The sequence below is a fragment of the Athalia rosae genome, chromosome 6 (assembly GCF_917208135.1).
Source record: "Athalia rosae chromosome 6, iyAthRosa1.1, whole genome shotgun sequence".
NCBI lineage: Eukaryota > Metazoa > Arthropoda > Insecta > Hymenoptera > Athaliidae > Athalia > Athalia rosae.
Genome location: NC_064031.1, coordinates 12,327,842 through 12,343,303, shown reverse-complemented (window position 1 = coordinate 12,343,303; position 15,462 = coordinate 12,327,842). Strand labels below are relative to the sequence as shown.

Sequence of the window (15,462 nt, the reverse complement as noted above, 5' to 3'; positions counted from 1 at the left end):
TAGGTAATTTCTTCATAAAACAGTAATAAACATAATAAAATTATACTCACTTCAACGACTTATACCGTTCTTTTTCTGGGTTATTATCGGGTGGTTCACATTCAAAAGACGCTAAAGCTAATGCTGTGAAGAAAAAGCAATACAGAGTAAATATTTAAATAGATGAAGACAAAAAAAGCAAAAATTGTTTTTTCCGTTCCCACAAAATGTGTAATTCTTATTTTTTGTACTCACAGTTTTCCGTGAGTACGGGACTTGCTTGAAGAAACGCTATGACACGGGCGTTCTTCTCAAACGGACAGGCGACTTGTTTCCAAGCGATAAATTCGGTAACTTGTTTAGCAAGCTGCCAGAATTTCTCAAAATTTATGTGTCCATTGGGCAATCTGAAATAATTCGTATTACATTAATTTTACATTGTCTTTCATGAATAAAAGTAATAAAGTCAAACGGAGGACGAGGGTCGTTCTATAAATGTAAGATAAAGCTGTATCTCACATCTATATACGCGAGTACCTATAGTTCGGTAATAAACTATCAACCGGATCCCGGGTAAAAGTTTCGCAATTTCTTGGGATGAACCTTGTGGCGAATTTCACCTCAATTTCGACGTACGGAACTCTAGGCATATGCTGTGCATGCACCAAGCACTCGTCGTATAAGGTATTAGTATTACCCCTCGTACGGGTCTGCGGAAAATTCGGTTTTTCTCACTACCTCGTATTATAAGATCGTATTTGCGTAGCGATCAGTCAATATATCTATCACGATTCTACACGTTAGTCCGAAATACCCATCTGGTCCCGCGGCTTTACTCTGGTATCCCATCTCCGTCTGAACTTTTGCCATTACAAGTTTAATAACTTTACACCCACACTCGTAAGACACCCCAAGTTTACGTATATACATATTATTTATATACACATATATATCAACGTGCATAATAACTTCTACAAAACTATGTATATACATATATGTGTGTGTATAGAAAAGAGCGAGAGGGTGAAAAAATATATATACGTATGTATGAATTTCTTCGAATCCTCCTGACGTCCACGTATAGTGATATAGTATACGTGAGATTACCCACACTAGTCGCACGTATATATTTAAGTGTCAGTTATGCTTCGAGGAACATCTCTTACAGCGAAAATGGGGAGCGATAAAGGAGGTGAGGGCGAACGTGGGGATTGATTGATCAGCCTTGTGGTACATACGCGTTTTAAATTGGCGGAGATATAACGGACGCTTCGAAGCGAGGAATCAAGAATTTTGGCAACGACAACCAAGGAGTATCAGTTCACCAATTATTATCATTTGTACAGAGGAGGTCTAACGAAAGGCCCCCCGAAAGAGGATCCCCTGAATTTAGGTGACTTATTGTTAGCGCGCGTGAATTATAGGCACGGGAAAAGAAGGGATGACAATGATTTTCTATCGGTGTTATTTTTTACTGAAAATCTAATATCGATATAACACTCACTTGTTACTGCAACCCTCGTTGAGAAAATAGAGATCCTTCACGAGCAAACTGAAAAACGGTACGACGATACGTTGTCGTTCGTCGGTTGCTCCAGCGCTGCGCCACATCGCTGCTTTTAGGGTACTTCTGTAGCTACTAAAATTACTGCTCGGGTCCATTTGGTGTTCCAAAATGGAAAACTTCGCCGATTGTACCTTCGACCACTGTAACAAGAATGGGGCAAGATCATGTAGAAAAAGAATAAACGAGCCGGCAAAGATTCTGTTTCATAGAACTTTACGTTAACAAAATATTTCTCTGAAAGATGCAGGGGTCCTCGAAAAGCACGAAATTTTCTCAGCGAACGTACACACACGGCGAGTGGGTTGCCTTTCGGGAAATAGAAAATTTATATTCATTTCGCCGTAACTCTACGCTCAGCGTTTCGTCGTCTTTGACTTTTAGCTGTGCTGCTGCACATTGTTCCATATTATGTCTTTGACTCACCCACTTGAACCGGCCAAGCAATCTTTTCCGCACAAGTATTTACGAGCTACACGTATGTAGGTATACGTGAAACGTATGTGAATAAATTTACGTGCAGTACAGAGTCCCTCACCCTTCACGGTACCTCAAAGAAGATTGAAATGTGCAGAAAGAGAGTCGAATGAAGCTACGGCAGGACTCGATGCAATAATCTTGTTGCTCTACGGAGAGCGATGGTACTATGAGGAATTCCGAAAATTTTCTAATTCCAAATATCTTTTTACTTTTGAGAAATCGGAGATCTATCTTCGATCAAACGCGATGGCCTAAAATGGTAGAAAATAATTTCTCCTTCGATTTTCTAATCATCGAGACTTCCCTGATTGACCGATAGTTTTTCCCCCCCACCGCAACTTCGATTCTTCCGCAATTCTTTACAATACGAAAAAAATAAAAGGCGACGCGGTACGAGGTGTAGTGAAGTTTCCGGTTGCTTGCCCGGAAATTTTAGACGAACGGCTCAGACGACTCGAATACAAACTCGAAAGCAATAAGACAGAGACAAAAAGGTTTCTAGAGCTCGTTTCTATATCCTATACCACATCCAGTTCTACCGGATCTGGTCCTGCAACACAGCAGAGTTCCCTTGGGACATACATTCTAGTTGATACATGGTACCTACTATGTACACATCTCTCTGTGTATGTGGCTTTACTGTCAGAGGTAGATACTGTATACATTTTATCTGGGTGAAGGTGGAGGTGGAGGTGGAGGTAGAAGTGGAGGCTGCACACATCGGGTGTTTCGATAATCAAGAATTTCAGTTGACTATTTACGTTGGAACGAAGTTTCCCCGATTATTCAAACTTTCGAATTGCGCTTCCTTTAATTTAGATAATAATTTTCTAGAAGTGAATACATGGTACGTAAGTATGCATTGCGACAGATTGTACGTTACCTATACGCGTAACAGATGTAATGAAAAATATTCTGAATTATTATCGGTGAGAATAGTAAATTTTCATTAATGAAAATTGCTGAGAACTTTACCCGGGTTTCCGCAATTATTTTACCAAAACCTCATAAATCAGCAACACAAAGCAAATGAACACGAACGAACGGTACATAGGTACGTACAACCACACTATGTATTTACATACCTAGTGGGTTTGTATTAACAAACCAACCCTGAAACGCAAACTGAGAGATCGTAAAACATGGTTGTGTAATTAAAATACTACAAAAAACATTCACCCCTCGTTTATCTGAAGAGTGACTAGCGTGGCGCAGTTTATCATTACAAATAAATTAAACGAACGATATTTTTCTACTGCTTAATCACGTGCGTTTTCAGAACACTTGTACGCATAAAAAGTAAACTACGAAGTGCCTTTTTTCATGTTCTACGACCACACTCATTAAGTAAATAACTTGCAAGAAAGCTGCACTCAAAAGAATTACAACGCACGGTCATTAAATGATAGACGTGAGTGTAAAATATACAATATCCGAAAGAAAATTATTACAGCAACAGGGAAGAGTGGATGTCCTGTTACGAAATAGAAAAGTTTCACTCTCCTAACCATTTTTTTCACACACAAACGCTGAGGGAGTTTTAAGTGTGACGATTTTTTTGTCCAAAATTAATCGCGGTTATTTATTATTCAGGGAATCTATAGCGATATCTGATTGTAAGTGTAATGTCTATCCGTGTATCTTAAGTTTTTCTATACAAAAGGTGAAAGAAAAAGTGAAAAGAAGCAAGAAAGTGACGAGTTTGTGCACAAAGAAACTTTGCAAAGCACACTCATCGCCACATCATTTTCTTTTCACTTTGCATCAGGTGTGCGTTAGCTAAGGGGGCATTGTGTGTTACGCAATTTTCTTGAAATATCACTTGTGACTGTACGTACGTTGTTAGGGAATATTTCGTTTTAACGCATAAATAATGGCAAAAAAATTGATTGAGACATTTTTCATATTTAAACTTACGGTTTTCTTCAGTCGGGAAATCGGCGACATATTCAGACCAGCGATGATAGCCATTAGAGAATTGAAATTTCCAATGTTGAAACATTCCCTCGCTGTTTCTATCCAATATTCGACGACCCTCACGCGTTGTTTCTTTTTGGCGTGCTGCAACGATTAAAATAGAAGTAAACTTATTGATTTGATAAAGATTGATAATTAAGTTCCTCGTTTCCATTGTATTTTCTTTTCTTGTCTTTTCTTTTCGTTGTTTTGTTTAAATTTAAACCGAATCAAATTACCGTTAATCACTTCAGGACTCGTGAAGATAAGAAGAAAAATAAAATAAATATAGAGTGAATAAATGGGAAAGCTGGCGCGAGGAGGACTTTCGAGCAGTATGCGATAATCAGATAATCGGATAATCTTTTTAACTCTCTCACTCCCACTGCTGCTCATCTCTCAACCTCAACTCTCTTGTCTTTTCTTTCTTTTAAAGTTCCACCGTCTCATAATTCCGACTGAGAAACAAACTTTTTTTTTTTTAATACAAAATAAAATGAGGAGAGAGCAAAGAAACTAGAATGAAATAAAGTAAAGTAAAATAGGTACAAGAGTTAAACAAGTATTTTTTGCTTCAGTAAAATGTTATTTTTTGTCTTTTCAGATATTCTGAGATAGGGTTATCAGGTCTCCAGTTTAGTTGGGTGAAATTGAACGATAAGTATACCTATACGTATTCATAACAAGTGCAAAATTCTTTTTATATTACCTTGCACACTTCAGTGGCTACGAAATAACTCAGTCTGTTGAACCACTGTACGTAGGATTCCAAGTTCCTGGTCTTCTTCATATCTTTGAAGGAAGTTTCCAGGTGCGGGGATTCCTGTGTGAAAAAAAGCCACCATAAATTCCTTTGCACCCTCGGTCGGACCGGGAAAATGACGAAAATACTTTGCCTGCACGAGAAGTGCTATAACTCTTGAGACAAAATTATTCCCCCCTTCCTCTTTTCTCTCCCTCCCTTTCCCGCAGGTATTATTAATATATCTATGTACCTCATACTCTCGCGCAAATTTTTTATCGCGGGTTAGCATATTATCAAATTATACGAACCTTCGCAAATGCCTGGACGAACTCCTCTGGACCGATGTACGATAATCTCTCTAATTCAACGTGCGTCAATTGTTGGGCTAAAACGGAAGCTGATGGGCACAATTCAGTTACGTCGACCTGATGAAAGAAAAGAACAAAAAAATAAGGAATGAGAAAAACGTTGTTATACGATTTGTCACGAATTTCTTTGCGTATGTCTAGTGCGTCACGTGGTACTGGAATAGGGAAATAGGTAAAATCGAGTTACACGTTTACACGTTCGTGTTGCACTACGAGGATGTGTGTAACGCGTAGCTATATATTCGTGCGAAATGTGGATTTCAGGGCGTAACGAAACGGGTGAACCGTCAAACATAAATTCGCTCGACGTTATTCTCCCTGGAGGTTAACGGGTTGGTTTCTATGTTCCGCAGCTGCGGTTGTCGCATTACTTCTATTCGACGCTCAATAATACAATAGGTTTTAATAAATAATTCAGGTAACAATTATACGCGTACATGACATTCAGAAGATTCGATGCGCCAGTCGCTTTGTCCAATTCTACAATTTATTCTCACGAATGTGTACGCATATTTTTCATTCTTATTCACATCTTCAGCTGATGTAAAATCGTCTACGATTACTGGAAAGGTACGTATTCCCGGTTCTCGGTTATAAATATCAGCACAAACAGCCGTTTTCCGATTGTTTTCATTGCCGGAGTGGCGGAAGAACCCTTGAGTTAATTGCTCTCAGCCCGAAGGTATATAGGGTGGCTATTATACAAGCTTCCTAACGTTCAAACTCGTGAAGCTGAAATTCTCTCGGCAGAATATCACCTCCGAGAACATTCAACTTGCGATGAATTATCGTCGATAACGATTGTACAAAAACGAATGAACAACAATAAAACGCAGTAACGCTCCGTTATGTAGCGCGGAGGTATTTTTGTCACCGAATAAATTAGATACGTAGGAGATTTGGATGTAATTTTCGTAGAAAGTAAGAAATAAAAAGAGCCGACAACCAAATGCGCTCGGATAAAACTCATTAAAACACTGATACGAGCGAATAAAATGTATATCTCGATCTCGAATACCCCGACGCGATGCGCGAAGAGTGCTGAATATAGTTTCCATCCACCTGAATCACGTCTAGTTTCCACGGAGTATTTTATCTTCACATTCTGCCTATACATATATATATTTGCCTTCGCCTCAATATTGGCATTTGAGGCTCGTTCCTCGCGAAACGTTAAGGCAAAGAGGAACTCCCTCTTACTTTATTTTCACTCCCCGCTCACCCCGCGGAACTCCATACATATTCTCTTCAAAAAAAAGAACAAAGTAACGAAAAAAAACATCGGGGGTAAAAGAAATTACCACTAAATTTTTCTTCGAGTAAACAGAATAATTTTTTAAAAATTATCAACGGAATTTCGTTCACCTTACATTTAATTATCTCGATATCCTTTGCTCCAAGTTATTCCGGTCTGTAAACGAATGTAGCATACCTACATGCGTACACCCCTGATGCTGTGTATACCATTTCTCTGCGCCGCAGTTTAAACCGAATGAAGTAATAAATTATTTCTCCGAACGAACAAGTATATCCAGAAACGTGAGATGTTGGAAGCTGTGTTATTAAGTACATGACAGCGTTTATTGAACGTGTAATCCATCGCGTTTCATGAATATCTGTATGTACTCATATTCTATCTGGTTTTGATAAATTAAATTCCCCGCAATATTGTCAAAAGCGATGTAATTCGTCGTTGTATCTGCTCGGTAATCGTAATTACATGACTCGCCCCTTGTCACGATGGAGTCGTGACGTGACGTGCGAGAGATAAAGAACGCACATATATGTACACAATTCGTGAGGCTAGGGCAGAGAAGATCAGACGCAAAAGCGGAAATCGGTCCCTTCAGTCAAATCGTTGCCATGGCTGCTTACTCGCTGTGTGCTCACAATTAGTGAGTGGTAAGTACCTACTAAATAGCAAGTAGACGAAGGTAAGGAAATTATTACTCCACATGATAAGTAACTAATTAACCAAAGTTAGCCCATTACCATAAGTGCCTATTGACAAAGTTACTTCAAAATTTACCGCAGGTGTAAGTGATGACTTATACTGTACTCCACTTAACGTAGCGTGAAATAATTCTACAATACAATAGGGTAGCTTTCATCATCACTTTCAAAGTCCTGCGACGCGTACGTATAATGTTATTTACATAACTTGGGGTGTCGAAAAGGAAAATTAATTAATTAAAGGAATCCTATTAGTGGGATTAACGGTTCGCTTAATCAGATATTCTTCACCTCTGTAAAAATAGAATCGAGTATATGAAAAATGTATATCTGAGGGATGAAGTTGACGAGTGAAATGTCTCCGAGAAAAGTTTCGTTGGATCGGAAATAAAAAGACGAGAACAAAAAAGAAACAGAATCCTCTTTACGTAACGCGTACATGTGCAGTATCGTAGCGCGGTGTATCGCGAACCTTATACGTCGTTATGAGATAAAGTTTGGATTGGCCTGCACGTGATAAGGTTTAAAGACTTTAAGCGGTTAAGTCCGAGATTTAATAGGACTAAAGCTAGTCCACGAGTTGCCTCGGCTCTTGATGCTAGAAATTACCCAATTATATGTATAACGACTCAGGGGGCGTTGGCTAAAGCTTTTAATTACTCATATAATGTACACAAGTATCTACAGACTAATTCGAATTTCAGTTCATCGCGACGTACGTGTTCCGAGGTCGAGGGAGGGCTTGGATATACGATTTTTCTACCCTTGCGAAATATCCGTACCCATCCCTGTAACTGCAGCGCACTTTTTTTTCTCTCTTTTCTTCAATATCTCTGTATTATTTCCGAATATCGCGCCCTCCCTATTGTAAACTTTTTCCCTTGATCGAATAAGAGTCGATCGTGTTACGCTACTCGCCCTTTTGACCGACCCAGAGATTTATCGCCGTCCTGAGATTCCGGAGTTCTTTGATTTTTTTTTTTTTTTTTTTCCATGATCCGTCAAATGGCGCCCCAGACATTTTATAATTTGAAGTTCAATACACACAGGTAACGTTAAGTTACGCTACGTACCCTCAATGTTCATCCACATTCACGTTTTCATCGACTTTTATACGTGTATTGTACAACAAGTTCGGGTTATACAACAAACCGAATGTGATCCTCTCTCACGGTTTTCATACGGAAAATCTTTGTCCTCGAAACGTGTGTATGGGTACGCGTACGCACACCGTTAGAATCGACGATGATGAAACCAAACCCAACTTAACTGAAGGGCTTTATTTCCCGTTTTTTATCACATTATTTTCTGTTTTCCAAGCTCGTTTGATGGGTTACGTGTCTTTGAAAAGCTCGCGAGAGCCAAAAAGGAGGGAATTTTCTGCTATGGTGAAAATAAAATTATCCACACACGTAGTAAGAAAAAAACAATACGAATGAAGAAAAAACTATAATTTTTACCTGGTAGATATGGCAGTCGATGCGAAAAACCGGAGAGATTCATGCGCTTGAGAATCGCGACCCATTTATTGTAAATTTCAATTGAAATGTTCCACGTTACTGTATTATGTTAATAAATGTAGTGTATGTTAAGAAGTTTTAATATCTAGGTATATTACAGAAGTTTTCCGAGTTATATTTTCCGCAAACATGTATCGGATGCACATTCGTTACGCGGGTGTATAACGGCGGTTTGTTTCGCCACTCGGGAATATTTTCCAATTGAGCTTTTTTCCTTGTTTTCTTTTTTGGATATTTCCTTTCTTTCTATCATCGTTCTCTCCAACCATGCGTCTGCCTCGACATGTGTTAAAAATTTCTAGAATTCATCGATTTTCATTGAATTTATTTTTGGTTTTATTCCCATGCAAACTTGCCACGTGGAATGTGTACGAATATCGAACCGAAAATCGTTATTTCTATTATTTTTTTTTAACACCGTACTTTTTTTTTATTCACGTTTTTCTTTCACGCGCGTGTCACAAGCATGTCGATCGTGTTCAGTCGCTATTAGCAACGTGGAACGACAGGAGGGTTGATTTTTTTTTTTTTCGAAATAAAAAAGCTGTCGAAGTGATTTTACGGTGGGCAAATTTTCACCGTACATCTAAAAATGTGAATTTGCAAAAATTCACCACCATTTTATGCACGTACCTGCACTGATTCGCAGGCGATACGGAATGGAGAAGATTCGATAAATTATATCCGACACAGGCCGCAGGTGGAGGAAATAAAAAATGAAATGTGAAAAATGAACAAACTGAGGTCGTGAAAACTATTACCGTTACTTTTATGGTAATTTTTATAACTAACAGAGATTACTTTTTCACGAAGGTCTGCAACGGGGTCCGAAGCACCACCTTCATAATTTCGGTATAACGTTCCCCGCTGCACCAGGCGGGAAAACCTTGTGATGTGGGATGCCTGTACGTGTCTGGTTACCATTAAATATGCAGGCCAAAAAGGCTTTAGGCAAAGTTCATGCAGGACTCCGAAAGGATAGGTGTGCGCCTGTACCTGTATAGTATAGTATATAGTGTCATAATATGCACGTATACGTATGTGCAGTATAGGTTCACGGTTATCGCTTCTCTTTCCGAAAATAACCTCCGCTATTCTGTTGCGGGTTAATTTTCTAACTAATTAGCAGCCTCCGACATGGCAGCGGCAGTAGTATACCGCCAGTGTGTGTAACTATCTAATGCAGTTACAAATTAACTATTAGCTTGAGTTACACACGTGTGGCGGTTGCACCCGGAGCTATGTGAGTTCGTAGGTGGATCATAGACACACAATACTGTTGTACACATCCAGAATACGTACGTACGTACGCACGTTCATCAACGAATCTACATACGTACAGGTGAATTAAATTACTTCAATAGTTCAACGTGCCAGAGGGAGACTGCTTAACGCTATTACACACGTAGGGCTGCACACGAAATGTGTATAACGCGGTGCATAATGCAATGGGGTAGCTAGCACCGCTAGCACCGCGTGATGATGATTACCAGATCACGGGGGCGGGGGGGTGAGTATCCAAGTTTGCAGTGATTTCGTCGAGATATTTCTGATTTGGTGTTCGATCGATTCGAGTACGACGAATTCGAGAATGCAGGAAAATGTATTTTTTTTTCTCTCTTACCTGGGTCAGTTGTTCGGCGGCAGCTTCGGTGGCTAATCTCGCGAGTCCTTCCTCGTACCTCTCCAAGGCGGTTAAGCGAAGCAAAAGATTTTGCAGAAGCGCCGATACCTCTTGTCTTGCGGCCGCGTCAACGGCAGCCACCTTTTGTGTGATGGCTCGCACGTGACCCATGACTCTTTCATCCCGAAAATCGTAAGGGAACGTTTCCGTCCATTCGGCCAAAAGTTGAACGAGCCTCGGAACGAAACGATGAAGTCTCTCCTGCCGAACGGAAATGAGATATTCAGTGGTCGTCCCCATTTTTATTATTTTCCTTCATTGTTTCTTCCGATGCTTTGTATCTTCCTTTATTCGGGTAACGTTATTATTCACGAGAATATCGGAGATGGGGGTGAATTTTTGGGCTTACCTTTCCACCTTCGCCGGTAAGATTTTGCTGCAGTTCGCAAAGGGCGCACACTTCGCCCAGGAGCTCGTGGGGTTTTATAAAAAGTCTAGCGCTCAACAAGAAAGCGAACAGGTAAGCTCGGTCCGGGTAATACTCCTCGGTGGGCACCATGTGCTGAACGAGCGCGTCCAGGGAACCCGAGACCAGATTTCCATCCCGGTAAACCAACGCCTGTGAATAATAAAACGAAATTCTATCATTAAATTTGGTACTTTAAATAAATCATAGGGTCTGAAATACAGCGATTACGGTATATTATATATACGAGGAGAGTACGGCGAAACGACGACAATTTTTAACAAAGTTTTTTATGGTACGTATAAATTATTCAACTGCACGGTGAATTCCAAAGCTGAATTTTGACTCGCCGAGGTTAGAGGATATCCGGTAATATTTTCTACGGAACTGCGAAACTAAGTTATGGGTAAATATACTCTCCTTGATGCATCTCTTTCTACGGCAAATTCGTTCTAGAGATAAACTTCTCGCGAGCTGTACGAGGAGGAAATATAGGAAAGGTCTGGGCTTGGTATAACCGCGGAAGTAACTTAAAATCTTGATCAAACTTTAGCCAGTCATTTCTAATCACGACTAACAATGAGACGAGTTATTCGGTCGCTTTTTTCTCCCACAACGTTTTGCGATTTTTTTTTTGTTTTTCTTGCCGTATCTCATCTTTTGAATTTTATTTCATACATGTTCCCATAATGTTCCGTAACGTGAGCTATTTTTCTTAGCTTTATATGTAAAAATGAGAAACTTTTTCCCTGCAGAAAAAAATCTTGTGCTTATGGAATCTTGGTAGGATGTATCGGGCCTGTAAGAAAAGGTGGAATTTCCCTTGCAAGAAGTATCATCCTGTATTATGCGTTAGAATCCAACCGTCAAACAAGGAAAAGCTCCATGGGCTCAAGCTACGAAAGCTCATCCGTGCGGCCCGGAGTTTGTTTCTGGCAAAAACAGATTCACCTAGCGTATGCCGGTGATGTAGAGTCTACTACGGTTTTGTCACAAATTTACTTCCTTCGTTTTGTTTGATCATTTTTTTCACTCCACATTGTACTTCGCATGCGGAATTGGTCAGGTGCCAAAATGAATTTTTACACCTCGTGTTTCCTAGAGAAAAATTCCCTCATAATCCATACTCATGCAGCGATTCGGAAAAACGCTCGCAATGTTATCTGGAGCGTTATCAATTAAATAATTACCGACGCGAATGATTAATTTCTGAATACTTCCAAGTCGACGTGTACTTCGCCCCCTGCGCGACGTTTCAGGGAAAAAAAAAAGGGAGAGAAAGAATAAAAGAAAATTGATGAAATGTGAAATTAATAACGAAGCGCCGGTTTAAAGCTCATAATTGTTATAATTTTTTAAAAGCAAGGCTCATAATACGATTGCCGAAGCAATTTCACCCCCCGTAAAACAGTGAAATATGTAAAAGAAATACGAACGAATATAACGTGAGATGTGAGCATATGGCACTAGGAGGATATTCGGGGCGAGCACTTTGATTTCGCCGTTGTATGTATTTTCGTTTCGACAAGTCCGTCGGGCCGTTATTTGTTACTTCATCTCAGAGTCCACCGGTATTTTTATCTCGTTCTGATTTTTTTCTATATTTTTTTTTCCGTCGTGTTTTTCTTACCCCCCGTATACCTCTCCGCCGTTACTGAGTTTTCCTCAGATTTTTAATTTAACAAAAATATTTCCTACATTTTCTCTTTCAATTTTTGGCTTAAAAAAACATTTCCGCAATTACATCAACTGCAAGCGGTAAAAATAAATCTACGATAATATTGTCTTTTCTCATAAATGAATACAGTACGGATAAAATGATTGAATCGTGAATGAAACTGGAAGGAAAAAAGTTGGAACAAATTGTAGGAAATACGTATTGAGCTGTTTTATGGGGGGGACGAATTTTCAAAGTATATTGGGGATTTTTTAAATGAAAGAGGCGCAATTCACCCAGGTTAAAAATAATGTACAGGTTTCTACCCCGTTCCAAACTGCGAGGGAAGAAGAATGAAATAAAAATGATTCCGAGAACGAAAAAATAATTTAAGAGTTGAAGAGTAACTGAGGTCACGCGATGATAGCAAAAGTTGATGAATTTGATTGCTTACACAGAGCGAGTTTTCCAAAGGGAGAAGAGATGAAAGAAAATTAAGCTAAATATCATAAGACTTCAACGAATTGAATGCAACGTAGCTTTAACCGAATTAAAAATACACGTATAATATGTATACTCTTGTTGTTCAAGCGGACGCTAATAAAAGAAGGGAGAAAGGAAAAAGATGAAAAAAAAAAAATTAAATGAATAAAAAAGAGAACATGAAATGAAAGAATAAAAATTACCCCTAGCGATGACACGTCATCCCCTACGGCTATGGCAACGTTCGCGCACAATGTTCGCCCGCAACGGATCTTCTCTGTTCTACGCCGAGCTATTTGACGTTCAATATTGTCTTCATATCGCGACAAGTAATACCGCCGAACGTATAAAACGATAGAAATCCCGGTGCTTTTAAAGGAAATATTCATTATTTGACGCGTGAAATATCGTTACACTGTATGAAAATATGCATGCATTATACTACGTGTGACACACGGTGACCGCCTAAAGTCAATCAAAATAAACCAACCTGTGCGTGCACACAGATTTATACTTATACGTATGCAAAATTATAATTTAAAATATGCAATAAATTTTTATTGAACCACATAGATATTTGTGCATAAGAAAAGAGCGAGCAAATACGATTCCATCTGGGTAGGTTTTGATACACGAATATTGCAAGGGGTGTTATTTATTAATAAATCGAGCAGAAAATGTTGGGGTTACATTTTCCACAGCTGGTATAAAGTGTAGCGTACGTTATCGAAACGGTAACAGTTAAAAGGGCCGCGGTTTTTCATTTTTACGGACATAAGAAATCGCATTTATGTCCACGGCGAATCCCCTATAAACCCGCAAGGTACTTTCGTGCAAATTAAACCGCGAATCGAAAGAATTTTATCCTTCGCTGGTGATTTGTGATCGGGAATTAAGAAATAAATTTCTGCTTTTACATACGATTCACCTCCGCGAAACGAGTACCCATTTTGCTAACCACTCCGCAGTCTTTTCATGCCCCTATTATTACCGTAGTAGTTATACGTATGATACGTACAGGTATCTGCGGAGCTATTTTTGCGAAGGTTTAATTTTTTCTAAATTGTGACCTACTTTCTCTGGTACGATTTTTCGATGTCTCATCGGATCTATTCCCCCGCAGTTCGTCTCCCTTCATTTTCCCTTTTCTTCTCTTTTCTATTTTATTCCTTCATTTTCTTATACTTCGCAACCGGTGCTCACTTCCGCCGTGGTTATATACTTTGTCTTATGTTCTTATAAAGGTTACCTCGCAGGTCTCCGGGCAATCTTCTTGAAAATGCTGTTTCATTGCCTTCGGGTATACCGCAATTTTTTTTTTTGCCCTTTTTTTCATTTTTACTCTATTCATCCCTTTTGTTTTCGCCACTAGTGAAAATTGCTCGTGAATATTAAAAAGGATCTTAGACGATGCGCTTCGAATGTATCAGCCATACACACGCACGACACTTATGCGAATCGCACACCTGCACACGTGATTTACTTTGTTTATTAAAAAAAAATTGTTCATTTCTACAGATACCGAAACTGCGGGCCCCGCAGCTCTATTGGACAATTCACGCGGGGTCATATGAAATGATATATAAAAGCAGGGTGAATAACTCGGTAAATAAAATACTCGCACGGACTGAAAAAACCCAGTTATTACGCAGTTCATTGTATGTATCGTACATCATCATATTCGTTGTATAGATATATACGCGTGCGTGCTGTATCCCTTTTTAAAAATATACGTAAAAGTGAAAACAAATAAAATGAAGTATAATACAAGGGATTTCTGACAAGGGGATTTCCATGATACGCGGAGAGTTGTACACGTATTCCTTTTTTTGTTGAGTGTAATTTATGTACGTACACAGTTATGCGACTACGTAACAACCTATATGCACGTGTACCTATATTTTCACTCCGATTTCTCTGTCGCCCGTGTACGTATTTATGCAATAATGTATACATGGGCGTGTATAGCTGGGATCAAAATTAAATCCGAGAAAATCCTCAGAAGCATGGATACGTAACTGGTATAATTAGTACGACTTTGCAGCTGTAAGTCCTGCCTCATATTTTCCTTGCAATTTTTCAACCTGTTCAAAAAGAATACGAAAAACGCGCAGATGGATATACTACAGAGAAAAATTTTGTGTCTGCAGAAGCGCGGAATCAAGTGAATTTTTATTTTTTCATAAAAATCGAAAGAGGCATTTCGTGATTTTATTAGGGAAAAATTTGCGAAAACGAAAGAGGACAGGGTGCAAAATTGGACGAACCATTGATAATTACACGCACCGATTATCATCTATCGATCGCATCTTTTCACGAAAGAGTTTTCCCTCTACATGAATAAAAAAATCTTGTACCAAAAGCAAATGCAAGGGAGGAGATTTTTAATATTCGGATTATAATAAAAATATTACCCCAAGAAGTTCGCCGCGATGACGTCGCAATCCCTGCATGGGTCGTAATATTCGAATTTCTCGGTCTACGAGGAGCCCGAGTTGTTAACTGGAGTCAGGTAGGCACGGGCGCGCGGTTTGTTGTGGGGCGTCACCTCTGCTCAGCCCCGAAGGTTACGTCTCACAACAAGGCGCTACGCTGCTGGCTACATGACTCCAGCTAACAACAAGCTTGGGCTCCTCGTAGACCGAGAAATTCGAATATTTTGACCCA

At 39.3% G+C, this 15,462-nt stretch overlaps 1 protein-coding gene across 7 annotated transcripts in view; it reads right to left on the bottom strand.

The window, feature by feature from the left end:
• LOC105690431 overlaps window positions 1-15,462 on the bottom strand; it is a 189,833-nt gene that overhangs the window by 9,013 nt on the left and 165,358 nt on the right. For all 7 annotated transcript variants that reach the window (XR_007279016.1, XR_007279017.1, XR_007279018.1 and 4 more), the window contains exons 6-13: window positions 10,599-10,808; window positions 10,190-10,450; window positions 5,033-5,149; window positions 4,689-4,802; window positions 3,941-4,084; window positions 1,484-1,686; window positions 235-386; window positions 51-123 (exon numbers count right to left, since the gene is read on the bottom strand). Coding sequence is in view for 2 of the 7 variants with exons in the window: in XM_048657359.1 (XP_048513316.1) it covers window positions 51-123; window positions 235-386; window positions 1,484-1,686; window positions 3,941-4,084; window positions 4,689-4,802; window positions 5,033-5,149; window positions 10,190-10,450; window positions 10,599-10,808 (1,274 nt within the window). In the remaining 5 variants the exon portion in view is untranslated. The remainder of the gene's footprint in view (window positions 1-50; window positions 124-234; window positions 387-1,483; window positions 1,687-3,940; window positions 4,085-4,688; window positions 4,803-5,032; window positions 5,150-10,189; window positions 10,451-10,598; window positions 10,809-15,462) is intronic.